Source organism: Lissotriton helveticus, chromosome 6 (assembly GCF_964261635.1).
Source record: "Lissotriton helveticus chromosome 6, aLisHel1.1, whole genome shotgun sequence".
Taxonomy (NCBI): Eukaryota; Metazoa; Chordata; class Amphibia; order Caudata; family Salamandridae; genus Lissotriton; species Lissotriton helveticus.
The window spans coordinates 819,724,495-819,744,246 of NC_136067.1; the positions used below are offsets into that span (position 1 = coordinate 819,724,495).

A 19,752-nucleotide genomic window follows, 5' to 3' on the forward strand; every position below is an offset into this window, starting at 1 on the left:
GTTTGCTTGACATTATTGCACCTTGGCAGCTGTAAGACAAAAGCACAATATTTCTGCCTTTACTCACTGCCAATTGTTTATTGTTCAGGTATTGAATATGTGCTCACAAGGCCATAACAGATCAGTCTTTGCCCGATACCAACTGCTGGCATTAGAGCTTCAAGAAGCTGCAGGAAAGCTTTGGATGACCTAGGATTTAAGATGTGGCAATCTCCACACTCCAAAGATACACAGCATTTTAAATCAGAGACACTGCAGCCCTTGACCAATTCAGTAGACAAAGCGACACTTCAATTTCCTTGAAATAACCTGGTGAACATAGTCTGAAGTCCTGATGTTGTGTTGCCCTTGGAAACCTCTAGCTTCTACAATGTGTTTTCTCAATGCGCTTGCTGGTAAAGTGCAGAGAATTACTTGACATTTAATCTATGGAGGAAAAGTCAGCTGACGTCAGTACCAGACCAAACTATATTTTGACAGGGAAGGAGAAACCTGAATGTTGCAAATGTTGTCAATCATCGTCTAATGATTTTCTCTTCTCATTTCCTACCACCTTCTAGTGCAGTTGCATCACAATGTGTGAGTTTTATTTTGACTATTTATGACTCAGATTCAGACTTAGGGCCTCTGAGATGCACGGGGGCATGGTAGGAGTTGCCACATCAAGGCACCTGCACTTCAGGGGCCTAAGGAAAGGCATATTTTGATGAGGTCATCCCTGTCCTCATAGTGCAGTGCTGTGCAATTGAGGCAGTGGGGGGAACACTTGAGATATGCATAGTTGTCCCAGCAACAGAAACCACCAACCTAAAATAAGGAATGCAATCATTGGTAAAGATAGTGTGTCATGGGCCCTAGTGCAAGGGAAATATGGGACCTCTGGCTGTTTTTTGAATTGTAAAATACAGCAAAAATCAGTATTTGGTGGGCTCCTGAAGCATGTGGGGACCAGTATCACTGCACCTACAGCACCAATGGAAGCTAAGCATGTCAATGTAATTGTTGTGGTGAACTCCGTTGCCTTCTTCCTATTGCCTGAAAATGATACTTGCTTACAGATGGGCACTTGAGCAGTGAGGATCTGGTCATTTCTCTTTGTAATGTGTCACAAATGCAGATGTGCAGTAAAAATGATGCCTTCTTTAGCAATACAGTAAAAGGACATATGAACAGCATATTACTACCCACTGTTTCTGCAAATCTCATTATCACTTTCAGGCAACTGAAAAGAAGCGTCAACCACACGTGCATCACAGAAACTGTAAGTATATATTACTGCCTACCTGTATGGTTAAATCCAAGGGACTTATACTTCAGGACTGATGTACTGAAGTGTGCTGCTATGCATTTTGTTATATTGTAGAGATTGTCCTCTTGTATAGCACCTAGCTGCTCTTCACTGTCCATACTATAGAATCCTGCATATAAAAGGTCTCTCCCACATATTGATGCCATGGGTGGACTTGCAAAATAAAAAAAAATGAGGATCCAAAATAGGTCCTCTATTGCATTCTATATTCATGGCACGACCAGAAATTTATTCCACCAGGCATTTCGCCTGTGGGCTGAAGCCATTGGATGCTGGTTTCAGAAGGCCCGGAGCCGCGGCTGGTGCCTCTCACTTTCCCCAGCTTTCCAATGATAAATACAATGGGTACAAGATTTGAGAGAGAAAGAGTCAGATAAAGAAAAAGACTGAGATCAGAGAGGGATAAGTGAGAGAAGAGAATGTGAGAGTCAAGGAATGGATGGATGAAAAAAGGGAAGAAGAGAGAGGGGCGAAATGGAAAGGAGCTAATTTGATATTTTGTGCCTGGGCTGCTTTTAATTCCCAGTCTAGCCCTGCAAACTAATTTATAATCTATTCAGCCTCCTCTCAAGAGCAGTGGCTAACACTGTAGGGTTACCGACAGCTGAAACCCTTAAGGGCCTAAGCCGAATCCCGCTCTTGGCTGTCCTCTTTGTGCCAGAACTGCAAAGCCATCTCTTCTGAAGAGAATGTTGAATCTGTTGCAGATGACAACCTCAGCCCAAAGTGTAAGCAACAGTGGACACTAATCAATGGCTGAATCACAGCGCTGGCCATACATACTACCTCGCCCTTTCCATGTGTGTTGATAAGCAATAGAGTTTTGTTGTAGGTTCGGTGCCAAATGCAACCAAACAGCTATATTTTTGTTGGAAAGAGGTATGTAATTACTAGTCAAGGTGGAGCCTTCTGTCTCAATGGGAGTGATATGAAATCCTACCCTGTATCTCTCTCTGAAGGCCCTGGCCTACTAAGAAATATGGGCCTCATTTACGAAAAGTGTCATATCCCTGAGTGAAAACAGCAACACTTTTCAGTGCGACCTCCTTGCGACACCATGGGTGCGTCGTATTTACTGTACAACACTCCGTGTTGCAAGGACTTACAGATACGTCGGTATTCCCGACGTATCTGTAGGTGCAAAAGTGGTGTATTATTGGGGTGTATCTGAAAACAGACGCAACTCCAGCAATATGTCCTTTCACATTGGGCAAGCCCCAAGTGAAAGTGCCAGCGTCAGTTTTACGCCTGCTGTGAGGCAGGCTTAAAGGATTTGACGCAGTGGCGTCTTGGATATGTTGCAGTGAAATCTCATAGATTTCACTGCAACCCTTCTACGAGCCTTTGTTGGGGAGAAAGCCCACCATGCTTACATTATATCGGACGCAGGTATAATGTAGCGCAGGGTTTACAAAGTGACGCATTTGCTTAGATGCTTCACTTTTTAAATATGTTGCAGTGTGGTGCATATTTTACGCCACCGGTGACACACTGGTTGCGCAAGGGGCTCATAAATAAGCCCCTATGCTGCAACAGCCTCAACAACTCTTGGAAGATGGTGGTGGCCAGTACAATGTTAAATTGGTGCTTCTCATTACAGTTAGGAATGCGCAACTACTAAAATTCAATTATGTTTTTGACACCTTGAAAGTCTCAGTGACATTAGGGAATATAGCCCGCTGGCCATTGGCTATATCAGTCGTTACATTTTTTCTACTTGAGTTATATCACAATGGAGAGACCCTTATATAACTGGTATAGCCTGAGGCAGAAAGGGTTAAATGCTGTTAGAACATTCCACTCATCTAGGGTGGAATGTTCTAATTTGAACCGGGAGAATCAGAAAACCCTCAGAATGTCAGAGCTAAAGGTTCATAACATACCATAACAATATAACAGAGGGCAAATAATGGCTATCGTAGTTTTCCACTTTCCTTACTCTCCCATATTCCTAATTGGCTGCAAGGTCATCATTTCACCATTACAACACCCTCCCCCCTTACCCTCCATTGTCTTCATTGGAGCTGCCAGCATGCCAATGTTCTAATGAAACATAACATATCAGATCATAAATACATACCCTGAGATAGTTGTGAATGTTCCTGATGGAGTGCAGGTGGCACACTAACCATTGCAGGTAGATAACCAAATCGTCCAGGGTCACCAGATTAACTGAATGTTTCTGTCCCGTCAGTAGATTTTCTCGTGCAGCAGAAAGCCTTTTAGACCTCTGAAGAGCATCATTGTACTCCTGCATTACATGGCCTACTTGTTTCTATGGAAAACAAAGAAAGACAACAAATTGCACAGTTACATCATCAATGGGTTGTCAGCAAGTTACCCTATGGTACAGATTACTGAATGGCTAAATTCTTTTGAACAAATTACAGCAGAGATGTTTTGAGGTAGAACCTCCAAAACCAACTTAGAGGAGGTGATGTGGTCTAGTACCCCAGTCTGCAATCACACAACAACCAACACCTAATAAATCATTTTCCAGTCAGTATTTTACCTATTAAAAGCAAAAGTATTTTATTAGGCAATCACTACTCAATACTACACATCCATTTAGAAATATTCATATGGTGAAAGGTTGAAATTCTTTTGGTGATAACCTTCCCTAATAATTCATACCCCTAGCAAGCCCTTACCCTGAAAAGCACAATACACCAGACATATGCTAAATATAATATAAAAAGGCAGACCTACTATCTTCATTATGTATCACCACAATAATAAAAGAAGAATATGTCACCATAAACTAATGCAACACCATTAAAATCACTGTGGATGGTGCCGCCTTAAGATGAACCTCATTAGGTCATTTGTAACTTTGTAACTCTCAATAAATAACTTCATAGCATTTCGATAACCTTCAATAAAACATTTACAGCCAGATCCATCAAAGGAAATTCGGCTCGCAAAGGGCCAGATTCTGAGAATTTGGCCCTTTGCGAGCGCAATTTTGGCATTTGGGATTCATCATCCCAAATGCAAAAATCGCAAATTGCGAAATCGCTAAATTGCGAGGAATTGCATTTAAGGAATCTCTATTTGAGATTCCTTAAATGCAATTCATGAACCATTTCAGAATTGCGAAATCGCAATTTCGGCCACTATTTACCACGAAGTCTGACTTCGTGGTAAATAGCGAAAACTTAGAAAAATGCACTTTAGTGCATTTTTCTAAGTTGTATGTTACACACACACATGTCCTTTGGACATGTGTGTGCGCAACATCAGTCTTCATTTTCATTTCAGGGGTGCTACAGGGTGTCCTTTGGACACCCCTGGCACCCTTGAAATCGCATCCTTATTTGAGATTAGCAAATTGCTAATCGCAAATAAGGAATGACTCCCCATTCATTTCTATGGGTCTAGGCCCATAGGAATGAATGGGGAGTCATTCCTTATTTGCGATTAGTAATTTGCTAATCGCAAATAAGGAAGCTGTAGAAATCGCAAATAATATTGCGATTTCTACATGAATCCCGTTTTGCGAGTCTTTAATAGCGATTCCTTAATAATCGCTATTAAGGACTCGCAAAACAGGACAATGATGAATCTGGGGGTAAATGAATCACTGTTAAATGTGTCAATATAGGTTTTATTTTCAATAAACTGTGTGCATGAGGCCTTCTTTTTACTTTTATATGTGCTATCATGCAGTCTTAAGACACAAATCCTTTGAGTAAAAGGCAAAGCTCCATCAGTGCTAGGAAGAGTCAGAAACCTTCTTCCGGGGTAATCAATTCTGTTCCCTGAGAGACACAGCAAATTTAGAAATTGTATGCGGGGCTCCTTCAGTTGCACTCCTGGCAGCCCCTATAACATTTAACAGCATGTTGGTGGTGACCCGACCCTCTCTAGTCGGCAAGAACAAAAACAACTGCCAATACTGATGATCAATCCCAAATTGAATTCAATCCGGCACAAGAACAATAGATCAATGCACACCGTCCCTACTGAAAGTATTTAGTCTTAGAACATCATTTAGTTCACTTTTTTCTTTTTTATAACTCAATACTTTATGTACAAAGAAGCACAGAACCCCACAAAAGTATTTACAAAAAGGAGACTTAAAAAAGAATTTAGAAAAAAATCGCACAATGACCAGCCCACAATTTGGCTTGTCTCACGACTCACATTCATACCTGATCATTCATACAGCCTTCCCCATTCAACAATAAGTAACATCCTACACACAATCGCATACCTACTCCTTGGTTACCTAAATACCTATTTTCAAATTGATGAACCAAGGAATCTAAACCAAACAAAGAAATAATTTGCATCAGACTTTGGTTGTGCATAACATATAATCCCAAATGTTTGTTCCAATCAAATGCTAATTACAAATGCACAACACAGACAACACTTTTTAAAGGTGCAATTGTTTGGTACATAATGAAAGGCCTACGCGTTTCAAACCCGCTTCTCTCAGGGGTTCTCTTCAGGACCAAAATAACGATTCCAAAATGGGCCAATAATTGGTGTTCAAAAGTTCTCAAGATCGGATACATAGATGAAAAACACGGAGTCTTGTGGTATTGTTTGTGGTAGTGCTTCTGTTCTTTCTTGTTATTGTTAAAACAGATTCTCAGAGCGTGCCCGGAGCTACGAATAGCTTCGAATTACTTTATCGTTTTGAAAGACGCCCGCTCGGCGTTTTTTCTTTGGAAGGAACTGATTCTGCTTAAAAAGCGGCTCTGGCTTTGCATTCAGGAGTATTCTCTCCAGGGCACCACGAGCAAAATATGCAACTTTTTAAATGCCCTTACCTCACAATGGCTAATGGGGCACTCCTTAGCCCCAGCTGATTGGTCTACAGTGGGTTATGGGCCAACCCCCGCCCTGTGGTTGTGTTCTTTGCCCTTTTATTTTGTTAATAATCTTTTGCAGCCTCGCACTGCAGTTTACACCTTTTTCAGAACGAGGTGCCCCTGTTACTAAGTAAGGCACCCACTGGACTCTTTTACGTTGGGGCCCACGAGGGAGTCCCACAACTCCTGTGGCACCAGTTGGATGCCAGGCCACAACACAGAGTGGTTTCTTCAGGTCTCCTAGCCTCCACATTTTTATGCTACTCCGACTGCTTAATTTCCCCTGAACTTTGGCCCCATATTCAAGAACTGTCTTCTGCCTAGGGACTGGGGTTTTCCTCAGCTTGGAGTCACCTCCAGCAGCATACCAAGGCTCTCAAGGTAGAATACCTCCATGCCTGCACTGTTCAGGTCCCATATTCTTCATGGCCACTTGCAGGGCACTCGTGTGATAGCAGAAGGCAGGGGAAATCCTTTAATGAGTGTTTTCCCTCTGCAGACCCAGTCCGCATAAGTTCCAGGATACTTCCAGCAGGTCCATCCCTCTACTGTCCCTCAGAGGATGTAAGGGGGTCAGTAACACAGGCCTGGAGAGGTGAATCCCCAGTACATCCAGTGCACTCAACACATCAGACAAGGGTCTGGTATTCTCCAGGATCCTGCAAAGTGCACCATCTCTCTCTCTCTCTGTGCACAGTTTTTTTTGGTGTGGGCAGAAAATCCAGAAGGTCGTCACCTCTTTCCAATCCTGTAATGGCACATCATTACGCCAAACTTGTCCCAAGCCTCCTGCAGCGCACTTTGGAACATTTCAAGGTCTTTTGAAAGAGCTTCCTCAAGAGACTCATCCCTGCCCTAAACTGTCACAGCTGACTGGTCCAATTCCTAAAAAACTTTAAAGGGGAGTCCTTACTCTGATTGGTCCCAGAGGTCTGTCTGTCCTCCTTTTTAGGTCTTGTCTGGCGTTAGCAGCGTGCATTCGCTGCTCTCGCCATGCAAGGGCTTCTTGGAATCAATACGGTTCCAGAAGTCGTGTCTCTGCTCCGCCTACAATTTCCATTCGCGCGCGTTGTTTTGCATCATGGGTTATGCAAAACACAGTGGCATGATTGCGCCGGAGGCATTTTAATCCCTCCTGGTTGCCACCCTGTCCGCTTTTGGCCCCGCCCACTGAGATTGGATCTTTTACTTGCGACAGTGTCTCTTAATTAGCCGCTAAGCACTTTTTTTTGCTATTACGGCATTTAGCTTTAATAATGGCTGACGCGCCTTTCGTACTCCCCGTCTTCCTTCGTGTGAGTTCGTTTCACCTACAGTCCTACTCTCCTCTATGTTGTTTATGCCCACCTCCCACCCTCCCCGTGTGCGTCCATTTTCCCCTTCTTCCTTTGTGTTGCTTCTAGGGTCCCTGTTGCTTGTGAAATAGAAAGCTTACCACCCGCAGCTTTCAAAACGAGAAACTCAGCTAACTATACATTTTTTTTTTTAATACTGCTGCCCTTCTCTGCTCTACAAGCCTAGCTTGTGTCTTTGGTGCTTCGCGGCTGCCCACCATTTCCTTTTGTTTTCATTGTTTTCATTGCTTCGCTATGCCCTCTAAATCATATGTTTACTTATTTCTTTAATGAGTGTGGCGCCCGCTTGGGACACCGCGCTCACCTTATTCATTTATATTGTTGCGCGTCTTTTGCGGAGTCCATTTCAGGGATTCTGTTTGTTTGTTTTTTATTTACTTAAGAAATTAGCGCAGCACCGCATCAAGGACACCACGCTCTGTTTATTTATATATTTTGTAACTTTAACACTGAACACAGCGCCCGCTTCAAGGACACCGCGCTCAGTGTTCAAGTTTGAAAAAAAAAATTTGTGTGGTGTCCTTCAAGCGGCGCAGCGCTCAGTTTTAAACTTAAGCATTTGCAATGCCAAGGGACCTATAGCATTGCAAATGCTTGCCTTTTCCAGCCCTAGGTGGCCTTTGTTTAAGGTTGAAGACACGTGGACATGGTTTAAATGCGCATTTAAATCAATTTTGCGCATTTATAAAATCATTTTAAGGTGCGCTGACTGCAATTTTCTGACCGGAACGCGGATTGCAGTGGATTTTTTACGAGTCCCAATATAGTTTTGGATTGGAAATAAAAAGGTTTTCAGGCTGCGCAGACCCGCTTAAAAGCCGTGCAGCTGCTTTGAAGGTCAGCAGATTTGAGGTGTTCAGACAGATGTTTTCCATTAGCAAGTAATAGTTCAGAGCCCTGAAATATTTAATTTGTCCAAATCCTTTGAGCCTGGATTTGTGTTCTCCTTGCAGTCTCCTGCAAGGGTTCCACAGTAATATCATTCTAGGCAAGTAAATGCATGTTAATCATCTTCGTGCCTTCCTAATTAATTCTTCTGTTTGTTGTCCATGTCTTGTAGCTCATTAAGCAAGCACTAATGAAGGCAATGGGACCACATATGCATTGGTTTCCTTGTGTTGTAAGTAATGTGATCTGTGTAAAAATCAAGTTCTGCCCAAGAGAAATGGTAGTGTACTTGCTATGTGTGTAGTGGCTGTTAAAGGGCTAGTCCAGAGACTGACCTGTTTTTGTGCTATTGTCTTAAAGAGCCTATTAAAAATGCAATAGGTCTCACCTTTCATTAAGTTAAAGCCATTTGCTTTGCTATTCAATACCATTAGCAAAGCAAATGGCTTTAACTTAATCAAAGGCGAGACCTATTGCATTTTCGATGCTTGTTTTCTTTGGAGTTGAACCTCCTCAGGACAGGTACAGTGTGAAAAGCAATGATCGCATGCAGCTTCTGTCGACATCCTTTCCTTTACAAGCCCTTGCAAATGGCCCTATTGTGTGGGGAGGCCTTTGATCCTTCAGCTGCCCAGTAGTGTTATTTACTTGACCCAGCAAGGGGAACAATAGCCCGGCATCTCATCACAAGCTAAGTTATAGAAATATGAAAGTGCTAGAAGGACGGCAGATATGATAAAAGTGACATTGAAACTGCACTCAGGATTCATTTTTGTCACACTAGTCTCTAGGCCTAACTCTGACAAAACTACTCTGGTGCAAATTTTGCTCATCATATATAAACATGCAAAGATGGGCAACCCTTCTGGGGGGAAGGCTACGGAGTTCCACACCTCCGTGCAGCCACAGTGACCCGTGACCCCGCCCCCTCTCAGCAATGGCGGTAACGATGGCAGGTTGCAAGTCTGCGTTTTTCGCGAGCGCGGCATCCAAGGAATCCATGTGGAGAACGCGCTGAGAAACGCTGGAAACTTAGGGCAATGACAGCATTAAGGCGGCTGTGATTTTTCGGTGGCGGCGTGGGTGGAGAGACGAGAAGGAGCAGCGGAGGAGCAGTGGAGTTTGCTGTCTGGCGGGAGCAGTGGCAGCAGAGCGACGCGGTAGAGTGGGGAATGCGCATCTGCTCAACTCGGGCTAATTACTATCGGCTGGTGGGAAGACAGCTCGTCTACCTCCGGTGGCTGCTTTCAAGATGTCAACGCTGTGAAAATAGGAAAATTAGATGAAATCTGCTGTATTGCAGTAAGGCAGAATAAAAACACGGATTTCAGCAAAAAGCCCCGGCCAGCAGAGGAAGGTGAGGAGGGTTTGACTTTGGGGACTATCTGCAGTGTTAGTGCAGAACAAAAGAAATTTAAATTTTAGCTAAATTTGGAGGTGATTAAGGATATATTGTGAAGGAATAGACAAGACCTTTCTTCAGTCCAGTCCTGTCCAGTAAAGAGTGATTGAAGGGGAGCAATGGGTAAACCACAGAAAGATATAAATCTGGTCGGTAAACCCAGCAAAGCGGATGTAGCCGCCCGTCTTAAAATTAAAACAAGCCAAGCTTTTGCGCAGAAAGCTGCACATCAGGCGGCCAAGGATAAGGATAAAAACAGGGAGGATAACTCAGCCTCCCCGGTCCTGGATACTACCTTGGAGAGTTTGGAAGACGAGCTCCCCCTCACCTCCACTTCCTTACAAAGCGAAGGACAAGTTGATGCTATAGAGGGGGGCGAACATCTAAAAGATACATCAGAGGTACTGGGAGCCCCAGCTGTGTCAACAAGTCGAGCTCAAGATGGTCCAAAGAAAGGCACAAAAGGAGGAAAAGAAATGAAAATCTTTCCTTTATTTATAAAGAGAACCACCCCAAAATCCTTAAATCCACAATCCCCCATAACTCAGGATAACGCCTCCAAGCCATCTAAAGCCTCATCACCGGATACATGACAGATCCCAACAGCACCAATATCCTCTGGAAACTGGGGATTAACGCAACAATCTCCCGAAATGAACGGTCTAGGGGCACTGCAGCAGCAGATCGATCAGACTCAAGCGCGGCTTCAAATACAAGGGTTGGCGGCATCTCTTACATCCTTAGCTCCCCCGAATGATGTAGTAGAAGATGGCGCATAGAATACGGTATATGCATCAATTACAGCTTCAATTATAATAAACAAGTTACAGTCACTTGAGAAAATTATTTTCTTATAAAAGCTGAAAGTGTCATATGCGTCATTTAATTCAAGCTGTGTGGTCGACGGCGTTTCGATCCCCTAGAGTCGGGATCGTCATCAGGACGGGGTTGTTCTCAATGAATTCATTCCGAAAGCTGCAAACCACGCATCCCTGCTTGGCTTTTTCACTGTATTCATTGAGAACAACCCCGTCCTGATGACGATCCCGACTCTAGGGGATCGAAACGCCGTCGACCACACAGCTTGAATTAAATGACGCATATGACACTTTCAGCTTTTATAAGAAAATAATTTTCTCAAGTGACTGTAACTTGTTTATTATAATTGAAGCTGTAATTGATGCATATACCGTATTCTATGCGCCACCAATGCTGTTCTTAAGCACTTGCACTTTCACTTCACCTAAACTGTATATAGCACCTTGCACCAAGTGCCACTGGGTTGTCACAAGATCTAATCTTTACAGTGCTGTTGTAAACTGTAAACATATGTTGAATGCCCTTTGTTCTTGGTGAATAATACCACCGTTCCTCAAAATCCCTTTGACTCCTTGTTTCTGTTCTCAGTAATGCCTTCAGGCATGCACAATTGAAATTGTCTCTCAATAATACCTGTTGGGAATTGTTTTTTCTACACAGTATACCCATCCCAACTTGGTTTATGGGTCCCCTCCTGTTTTTCCTATAACAAGTAGTAGAAGATGGAGTACCTAATATGGGTCCATCCCCAGTGCTGGACATGGTTGTTAAAAGCAGCAAGCTCATGATGGAGACTACAGGGAATCAGGTGGCACTTCATTCAGCAGTATTACAACCCCTTTCTCTGCCGGTAGCTACAATAACTGCAGATAGGACCTCAAGCAGAGTACCACCGGAGGTTCTATCGATCTCACCGGGTCCTTCAGTACAGCTGGACCCCAAGGGGGGGGAGGGGCGCAAACGTCGATACCGATATCCTGTTGAAAAATGTCAGTCAAAGCTCAGAAACTGAGGCAAGGTATCAATTAGATATCCGAGATATGTTGAATTTGATCCTTGAAGAGATATGGGAAATGAAAAAAACTCAGCAAGTAGAGATAGCAGCTCTGCATTTGAGACTTGAAAAGTTCAAGCAAACAATGTCTGGACTGCCAAATAGATTACATGAGGCTGAGGCAAGAATTTCCGCATTAGAGGATCAAATGAATCTGGTTATGGGTGAGGCCAATGAGGTGGCAAAAAGAAGAATTTTCTTGAAAGTAAATTGGAGGAGCTCGAGATCCATTCTCGGAGGTCAAACCTCAGGATTGTGGGGTTCCCAGAAGGCATAGAAGGTTCCCACCCTCTTCAATGGGTCAACTCATTTATCCAAGAGAAAGTATTGCCAGAGTTTGAGGGCGATCTCTCCATTACGAGAGCCCATAGGGTTTATGCACAGCGTTTCACCAATTCTACGATCTTGCTGAATTTTGCAGAAACCGGATTAAGGAGAAGATCCTGTCAAAAGCCATTCAGCAGAGACAGTTTTCTGTGACAGAGACAAGCAAATGCCGCATATTCTCGGACATGACTGCCGCTGCTGCACGGAGGAGGAAAGAATTTGTTAAAATTTTCCATTTATTTAAAGCACATGGTGCACAAGCTTCAATCGGTCAGCAGTCAAAGCTGAGAGTTTTGGTGAAAGCTATTTTTTTTATGTTTACAGATCTAGAAGAAGCACAATCCCTCCTCAAAGAAATCTCAGCAGGGGCTAGTGTTTGAATATTTATGTAGGGGTACTTTCACCAATAAGAATGGTAAAGGATCTCCTCTTTCAATACTCAAGCTGATTGGAACACTTGGTGTAGTCTTATGATATTGAAGAGGATCCTTAGTTTGATAGTGTCATTATTTGGCGGCACATGTGCTTTTTTTGATTCCAAATATTTGTTGTGCCTGCTAGCAATTTTAAGTATTTAATAGCGGCACATTGCTGGGGGGCAGGTCGGGGTCAATGGGGACACTTGGGGTGCGATCGCAGGACACCCAGGTTAGAAGGGAGGGGTGAAATGTAGGCAGCGTCGTTGGTAGGGGGGTTCTCACATTTCAGAGGTGGGTGGGTTTTCGTAAGGGGTAGGAGGGGTGGGTTAGGGTTAATAGCAGTAAAAAAGAGTAAGAGCAAGAGGTACAGATATTACTCAATTAAAAGCTTAAGTTATTTAGTGAGTAGAAACCTTGATGGAAACTAACAAATATAATATCCTGTCGATCAACGCTAATGGAATTTTAAACAAAAATATGGCGCCCTTGAAAAATGGCTGATATCTTTTAATCCGCAAGTGGTATTCCTTCAGGAGACACATCTAAAGTCGAATGCTCCTAAATTATTTTTACCCAGGTTTTTTTCCCATGCGTTTTTTGCATTGGCAGGGGTGGCCCAGAGTGGAGTCGCCATTTATTTTTCAAGAAGATTATCCTGGGAATTTGTACAGGTTCAAAGAGATCCACAGGGGAGATGGCTATGGGTAGTGGCCAGGCTACAGGGGAACATTTTGAATTTTGTGTTTTATTATGGTCCGGTTTCGGACGATGCTTCTAGTTTGGTAAAAATTAATGAGTTTTTGAGAGGGGTCCTGGGTCAGCATATTACAGGAGGGGATTTTAATTTCATACAAGATTTGAAAAAATATAGTTCAAATTAAAACAAGACACAACTAAAACCAAACACCAAAAGAATTATAGAAGCGCTTATACTTGAATACCAACTAACAGACCCCTGGCGCTGTAGTAATCCAGATAAAAAATGTTTTACTTGTTATTCACTTCGGTTCCGGACAGCATCCAGAATTACTTGTTTCTTATATCCAGATCTCTCCAGGTCTCTAAGACAGATAGTGGATGTAATCCCTTTTCAGACCATGGAAAAGTCGAGCTCGAAATTGTATTTGGTATGGAACACAGAGAGCGACCAAGGTGGCAGCTGGACCGCACTCTGCTCCAAAATCAAGATTGGGTGGCGGGTTTCAGAAAATGGATCTCTGAATATTTCAAGGTTAATGATAATACTGCTGAGCCTTTCTCTGTGTGGGGTGGGTTTAAGGAAGCAGCTTGTGGCCAGATCATCGCCTATACTGCTGCCCAGGCAAATAATAGGAGGCATAAAATAGCCAAGCTACAAATGGTAGTCGAGAAAGAATATACCCCGCAGCTCCAGCAGTATCCTAATCAACTTTAGCAGGTGAAAGCGACTGAGAGACTTTTTTATATTGGAAGAAATCTGTAGCTCAAAAACATACCAGCAAAAGGTGCAGTCATCTGGTAGGGAAACTATTGGCAAATTCTGTAAGAAAGAGACAGGAGTCGGCTATAATAGTAAAGATACGGGATCCCCAGACCGGCCAGGAAGAGGTTAATGGTGATAAGATTCCAAAGATCTTTTTAGAGCATTTCGATCGTGTTTATTCTACGGAATATTTAGTGGGGGAAGAACTGATCCAGGATTACTTTTCTAATATAGATATTCCAAAAATTCCAGACAATCGGATTAATCAATTAGTATTAGATATAAATTCTGCAGAAATATTGGATTCTAATAAAGCAACAGCCTGGGCAAAAACATGTGGCCAGGATGGCATCCCAATCGAATTTTATAAAACCTTTTCCAATGAATTACTGATACCCTTGAAAAAACTATTTCATTATATCAAGCAAGGAGGACTGGTTGCTGCAATTTTTAAGGAAGCAATAATAGTATCTTTTGTCAAAAAAGATGTAAATTCTTACAGGCCCATCAGTCTTTTAAATTCGGATTACAAGATTTTGATGACAGTTTGGGCCAAACGTTTTGTATTTGCTGCCCTGGAGGTAATTCATAGTGATCAGACAGGTTTTATAGCGGGAAGATCTATGGAAGCTAATACCGAGTTTTTAATAGAGGCCTTGGACTATTTTAACATCAATTTAACCCCGGCATGTATTTTAATGGTCAATGCTGAAAAAGCATTTGACCTGGTCAACTGGACAACCCTGTTTTTTTCCCTCGGTCAATTCGGATTTCCAGCTCAAGTAATCGATATGCTACGTAATATTTATCAGGGAGCTTCAGCCCAGGTATTAATCAATTCAAAACAAGCAGGATCGATAAAAATAAACCGAGGGACTAGACAGGCTTGTCCACTTTCACCATTGCTTTTTACCTTTTCTATCGAGCCTTTAGTAATTAAAATCAGAAATAATGCTGCTATCCAACCCCTATCCCCCGGATGGCGAAGCTTAAACTTTTCGCGGACTACATCATTTTATATCTGTTGCCCAACAAAGAAAATATGGAAAGTATTCTGAGGGAATTTAGAGATTTTGAGCAAGTCAGGAGCTACAAAATAAATTCTAATAAAACAGAGGTCCTTGCCCTAAACACTGATCGAAATATTTTTCCATCTTATTTACGGGTTCAAGCTGCCAATCAAGATCCAGTTAGATATCTTGTGATATTTGTAAATAGCCAGTACCATCAGCTGTCTCATCTGAACTATACAAGAATGACAAATAAAATCAATAGACTTTTGGATCAGTGGCTTCTACTCCCTCTTTCATTAGTAGGCAGGGTATCATTAATTAAAATGTCGATACTACCGTTGCTTATATTTTTGCTTAGTAGTGTCCCTATAAAGATTAATTCATCCTTTTTTAAAGAAATGGAAACGATGCTTAGAGGCTTTATTTGGAGGAAAAAAATATCTAGGGTCAAACTGTCAGTAGTACAACTATCTACCGACTAGGGGGGCATCGCTTTACCCCATTTAAAAACATATTACGAGGCCGTCTTTTTAGATATAGTGGGGGGATTGATGGGATTAAAATGCATTCGAGATAGCTTCTTCCTTGATAAAATGCTACAAGAAATTGGTTCTCAAACCCAAGTGTTTTTAAAAACCTCCAAGCTTCCAAAAAAGACGAGATACAAGACCCTAAGGAAATATTCGTTTAGACTTCAGTCTTTTATTAAAAGGTCTGGTTCCTCAGGCGTACAATATTTGAGTTTGAGGGAATGTACCAGTTTAGGTCTTCAATTAAAGTCAAGTCATATAATAAACTGGGAAACTTGTGGGCTACGAGAGCTGAGACATTTTGTTATCCAAAATAGGGTGATTACTTGGCAAGAGGTGATGACAAGGTCAAATAACCCTAGGAGACCAATTTTTTTTTAAGAATGCAAATCATTCACTTTTTTAAAAACATTAGCGGCCTTTTTGAGTCTCCAAATGAATTGTAGTAGCCCTTTATGCTGTCAAAATTAACAGCATAGGAAATTGGTATAAGTTGCTTCACCGCCCTGGACAAACTTTATTGATAGAAAGCAATTTAGGTAAAATAGGCCACGAGACACAATGCGCTTTTTAACTAAACGATTGGGAGACCTTATATCATTTGGGAAGTAAATCCCTACGTGCGGTCAATTTTAAAATGATGGCATTCCTATCATGTTGGCTCGCTTATTTGACTCCGGACGCCCTGGGGAAAAGGTATCCTGAGGTTGAAAACAAATGTTTCAGATGCCAAGCCAATGGTCAGGGCGGGTGGCACCATATTTTTTTTACTTGCCCACAGCTAGAACCCTTCTGGGAGGCAATACTTGCGGATATAGAGTTGGCTATTGGGAAGATAATCCAGCCTGAGGCCGAGTTGGCCCTGTTTGGTATATGTAAAGATAGGAGGATGTTAAATAAGGCTGAGGAAGTGTTCGTATTTATATCTTGTACTGTAGCCCGCTCCTTAATCTTCCAGAACTGGAAACCTAGTGAGGTTCCCTCCCAATTGAAGTGGTTCAATAAAATGAAAAGGACTCGCAATTTTGAAAAGGCATATGCAAGTCGGGTGGGAACCATCAGGAAATTTGAAAAAAATTGGAAGTATTTTGAGAACCTAGAAGAATTAAGGGGGGATGATTTATACTTGATATTGATATTGAAACGGTAGCAGTCGTCGTGATTAAGAGCATTAGCACTTTTTTTCATTTACGGTGGCACTTTAGAAGCATTAGCACTTTTGTGGTTTTTGCACTTTGGAATATTTGCACTTTTTTCTGCTGTTGCACATTATTGTATCTCTTTTTGCTGTTGCACTTTATTGCAGGATTTTGCACATTGTCTTTTTAGAAATCTTTGATGATGATATTGGATGCTACTGTTTTTACCTTTTATCTTTTATCCTTTTAAATCTTGTCATAGCAGGAAAAAGCTAGTCAATGTTTTTAAAAAGGTTTCAATAATAGTGTTTTTTTTGTTTTTTGATTGTGAAATGTATGTCTTGTACCAAATGCTCTGCTCAATAAAAACATGTAAAATATATAAACATGAGCATGCACTCTTTTCAGTTAAGCACTACAGACTTACACTATGAATGCCCGCTCTCATTCTAAGGCATACGCTAGATCAACACCAATCCCTGAAGGGTTCCTTCTGTGAAAGGCTACCGGTGTGCAGATGCTGAGCTGAGCTGGACAATAATCCCACTCACACAGCCAGTGCACATGTTCATGTGCAGCCAACCCAGAGTCTCTTACCCCTTATGATGTGGAAAAGTAAATTTTGCCATGTTCTGTGTCCCTACGCGTCCTACATCATATGTTATGTGTGCATGATTAAATATGCATATGTATCCCCATGTTTGATTAAAGACGCAATTACAGTTGTGTCCATCATTAGTATGTCAGTTCCCAGTTCTTGTGAAAGCTACGAGTATCAGGCCTATGTAAAGTTGCGTTGCCACGTTTCTCAGTGTGCACGTTATTTTATTGTAAAGTCCCCGTTTCTAGGCCTCAAAAGGGCCCGGACACCAGATTCAGCTCCTGTCTCCTGAGCCTCGCTGAGGAGCGATACAGCCCCCACCTGTATCCTCGACCCTTCACTTACTTCCTGCCTCACAGTGCCCGGCTCAGCCTGGCTCTGCCTACGAGTCTGCCAAGAGTATGTTATGATTCTAGTTATCAGTCCAACCCCCCTTCTCTGCATTCCTAAGCTACTGAATCGCATCAATAGTTTCCGTCATTGTCTAGCCTTTACGTCTCCATGTAAGAGAAATACTGCATTTAATGGTCATTTAATATTCTTCATCACGCACTACATGTAGAATAATGCATGCTCCAGTCTTAGAGTCCGTTAGCCTCTCCCCTCCTGACTCTTAGTTTATATCAACATGTTCTCTAAACATCAGATACTAGATACTGTTTAGGTACATGTCGCCCTGACTCTCCAGACTTCAGTCTCTGCTCCTAGCACAGAGTTCGTAGCCCCCAGCTTCTCCTAGTAACACGTCATTACCAGTTTGCGCGCACCACTAGGTTAGAGGTCCCGGCTCCTTAGGTAGCCCCCTCCATGTTTCCGCCCCATTTATGACATATTCTGTTACGTTTACATCACATGTCTATGTATACGCCCCTGTTACACCCATTTTCACCCTTATCTTTCGCGACTGCTATTGACCACACCCACTGCTCCGCCTATCATATGTACTGTAATGCAACTGTTTTACTATATATGCTTGTGTATTGTTATTAAATGTTACGCCAGTCCTTTCCCCAGAGCGCGCTCATCCCAGATCCTGCCCCAGGCAGCTGCCATCCTATTCCTGTGCAGGTTGTCCTGTTCCTGTCCTTTATGCTGTAATAAACCTGCAAACTCCTACTACCTCGAATCTTGACTCTTATTTATTGAGCTATCTGTTATTGCTATGCCTAGTCAAACCTAGATCCGGTATTATTTATTTATATACCACATAATGGCGCCCGAACAGGGACTTGCCCTTTCCCCACGCGCCGGTGAAGCCACGCCGGCCCCCTGACCCTCTGCAGCCGTGACGGAACCATACCGTGCACGTGCAGATATTTCTGCTTCAAGTATCCCTCAGGCCCACGGAGGAGACGGAGGTGGCGGTCCAGCATCCAGACGAGGCGGTGGAGGAACGCGGCAAGTCCCGACCAGAGCCCAAGCCGAGAGTCCAAGGTCCGAGGTATCCGGAGGCCCACCCGTAACATAAGTCCGAAGTTCGTCCGTCCGGCGTCGAAGCAGTCCAGTCCAGTCCGAGGCCTTCCGTTCTTGCTGCCCGGTGAGTACCATTGCTGGGGTAGTATCTAGACAGGGTCAATCTAATTGACTCTGGTCCGTGGGTTGGTGGTACACAGACCCAAAACGAAGTGTCCACTTCGGTGGATGCGGGTCCTGACGTGTCTCTTTATGAGACCGGTAAGTTTCGTACTGTTTCAGCAGTGCATCTAGTTTCTGTTCTAGTCAGTTCTGTTCTCGAGAAAATTCATGTATTCTGTTTTCAGTGTTCCAGGTAGTATTCTGTTCGAACTGTTATTCTAAATGTTCTTCATGTACTTTAATGTCGTGGTATGAATGTGGAGTAATTATCGTGTTCATTGTGTATTGTATTGTGTCTAGATTACAGTTCAGTCATGCCCTTATTCTCGAAATTACGTCAGTTAAAAACTAGAAAAGGTCTGCTAGAAGCAGCAGTTCCTGTCCCGCCTAGGGACAGTCCAGGTCATTTTATGTATCAGAAGCATGGCATAAGTGCCATATTATATCTAGATTTATGGGTAGAGTATACCAAACAGTTAGAAGAAAAGTATAGATGGCCTGTATCAGGTACGTGGGATGCCGAGTGCATCATGAGAGTAGAAGAAGCATTATGGAAAAAGAAAGCCAGACAGTCACAGAAAGATGCCATCGAGTTATGGCGCAAAGAATCTCATAAAAGAACCGAAAAAGAAATCAGAAAGTCAGAACTAAGTAGAGAATCCTTAGAACGAGCCCAAGAAAGGGAACTAATCGAGATAGGTGAACGAGTTAAAACAGAACAGTCAGACAGACAGAGGCATGCCCTTATTAAGGGTATGTATCCTCTTCTTGCCGAGGGCTTGCCAAAAGCAACCCCGGAGGCATCCAGTAATTTTCCGCCACCATTAGTTCCGACCAAGCTACGTCACAAACCGACCGCAGCTGATATTTTCATCTCGTCCTATTTGGACGACACAGTCCCGGAATATGCAAATCCTGTTCCGCCAGTCCCTGTAAATCAGGCAATTCCTGCTCCCCCAGACACCGGGGCACCTCTTGCAGTACCTGCTACGGTACCCCCGGTCCAGCCTACATTACAATTTCCTGCCGCACTGGT

The 19,752-nt window shown here is 42.8% G+C and overlaps 1 protein-coding gene across 1 annotated transcript in view; it reads right to left on the reverse strand.

Moving 5' to 3' along the window:
- Window positions 1-19,752, reverse strand: part of LOC144762519 (putative uncharacterized protein C6orf183) — a 171,955-nt gene that overhangs the window by 15,717 nt on the left and 136,486 nt on the right. Inside the window, exon 6 of the mRNA XM_078647743.1 lies at window positions 3,390-3,584. Coding sequence (XP_078503869.1) covers window positions 3,390-3,584 — 195 coding nt within the window. The remainder of the gene's footprint in view (window positions 1-3,389; window positions 3,585-19,752) is intronic.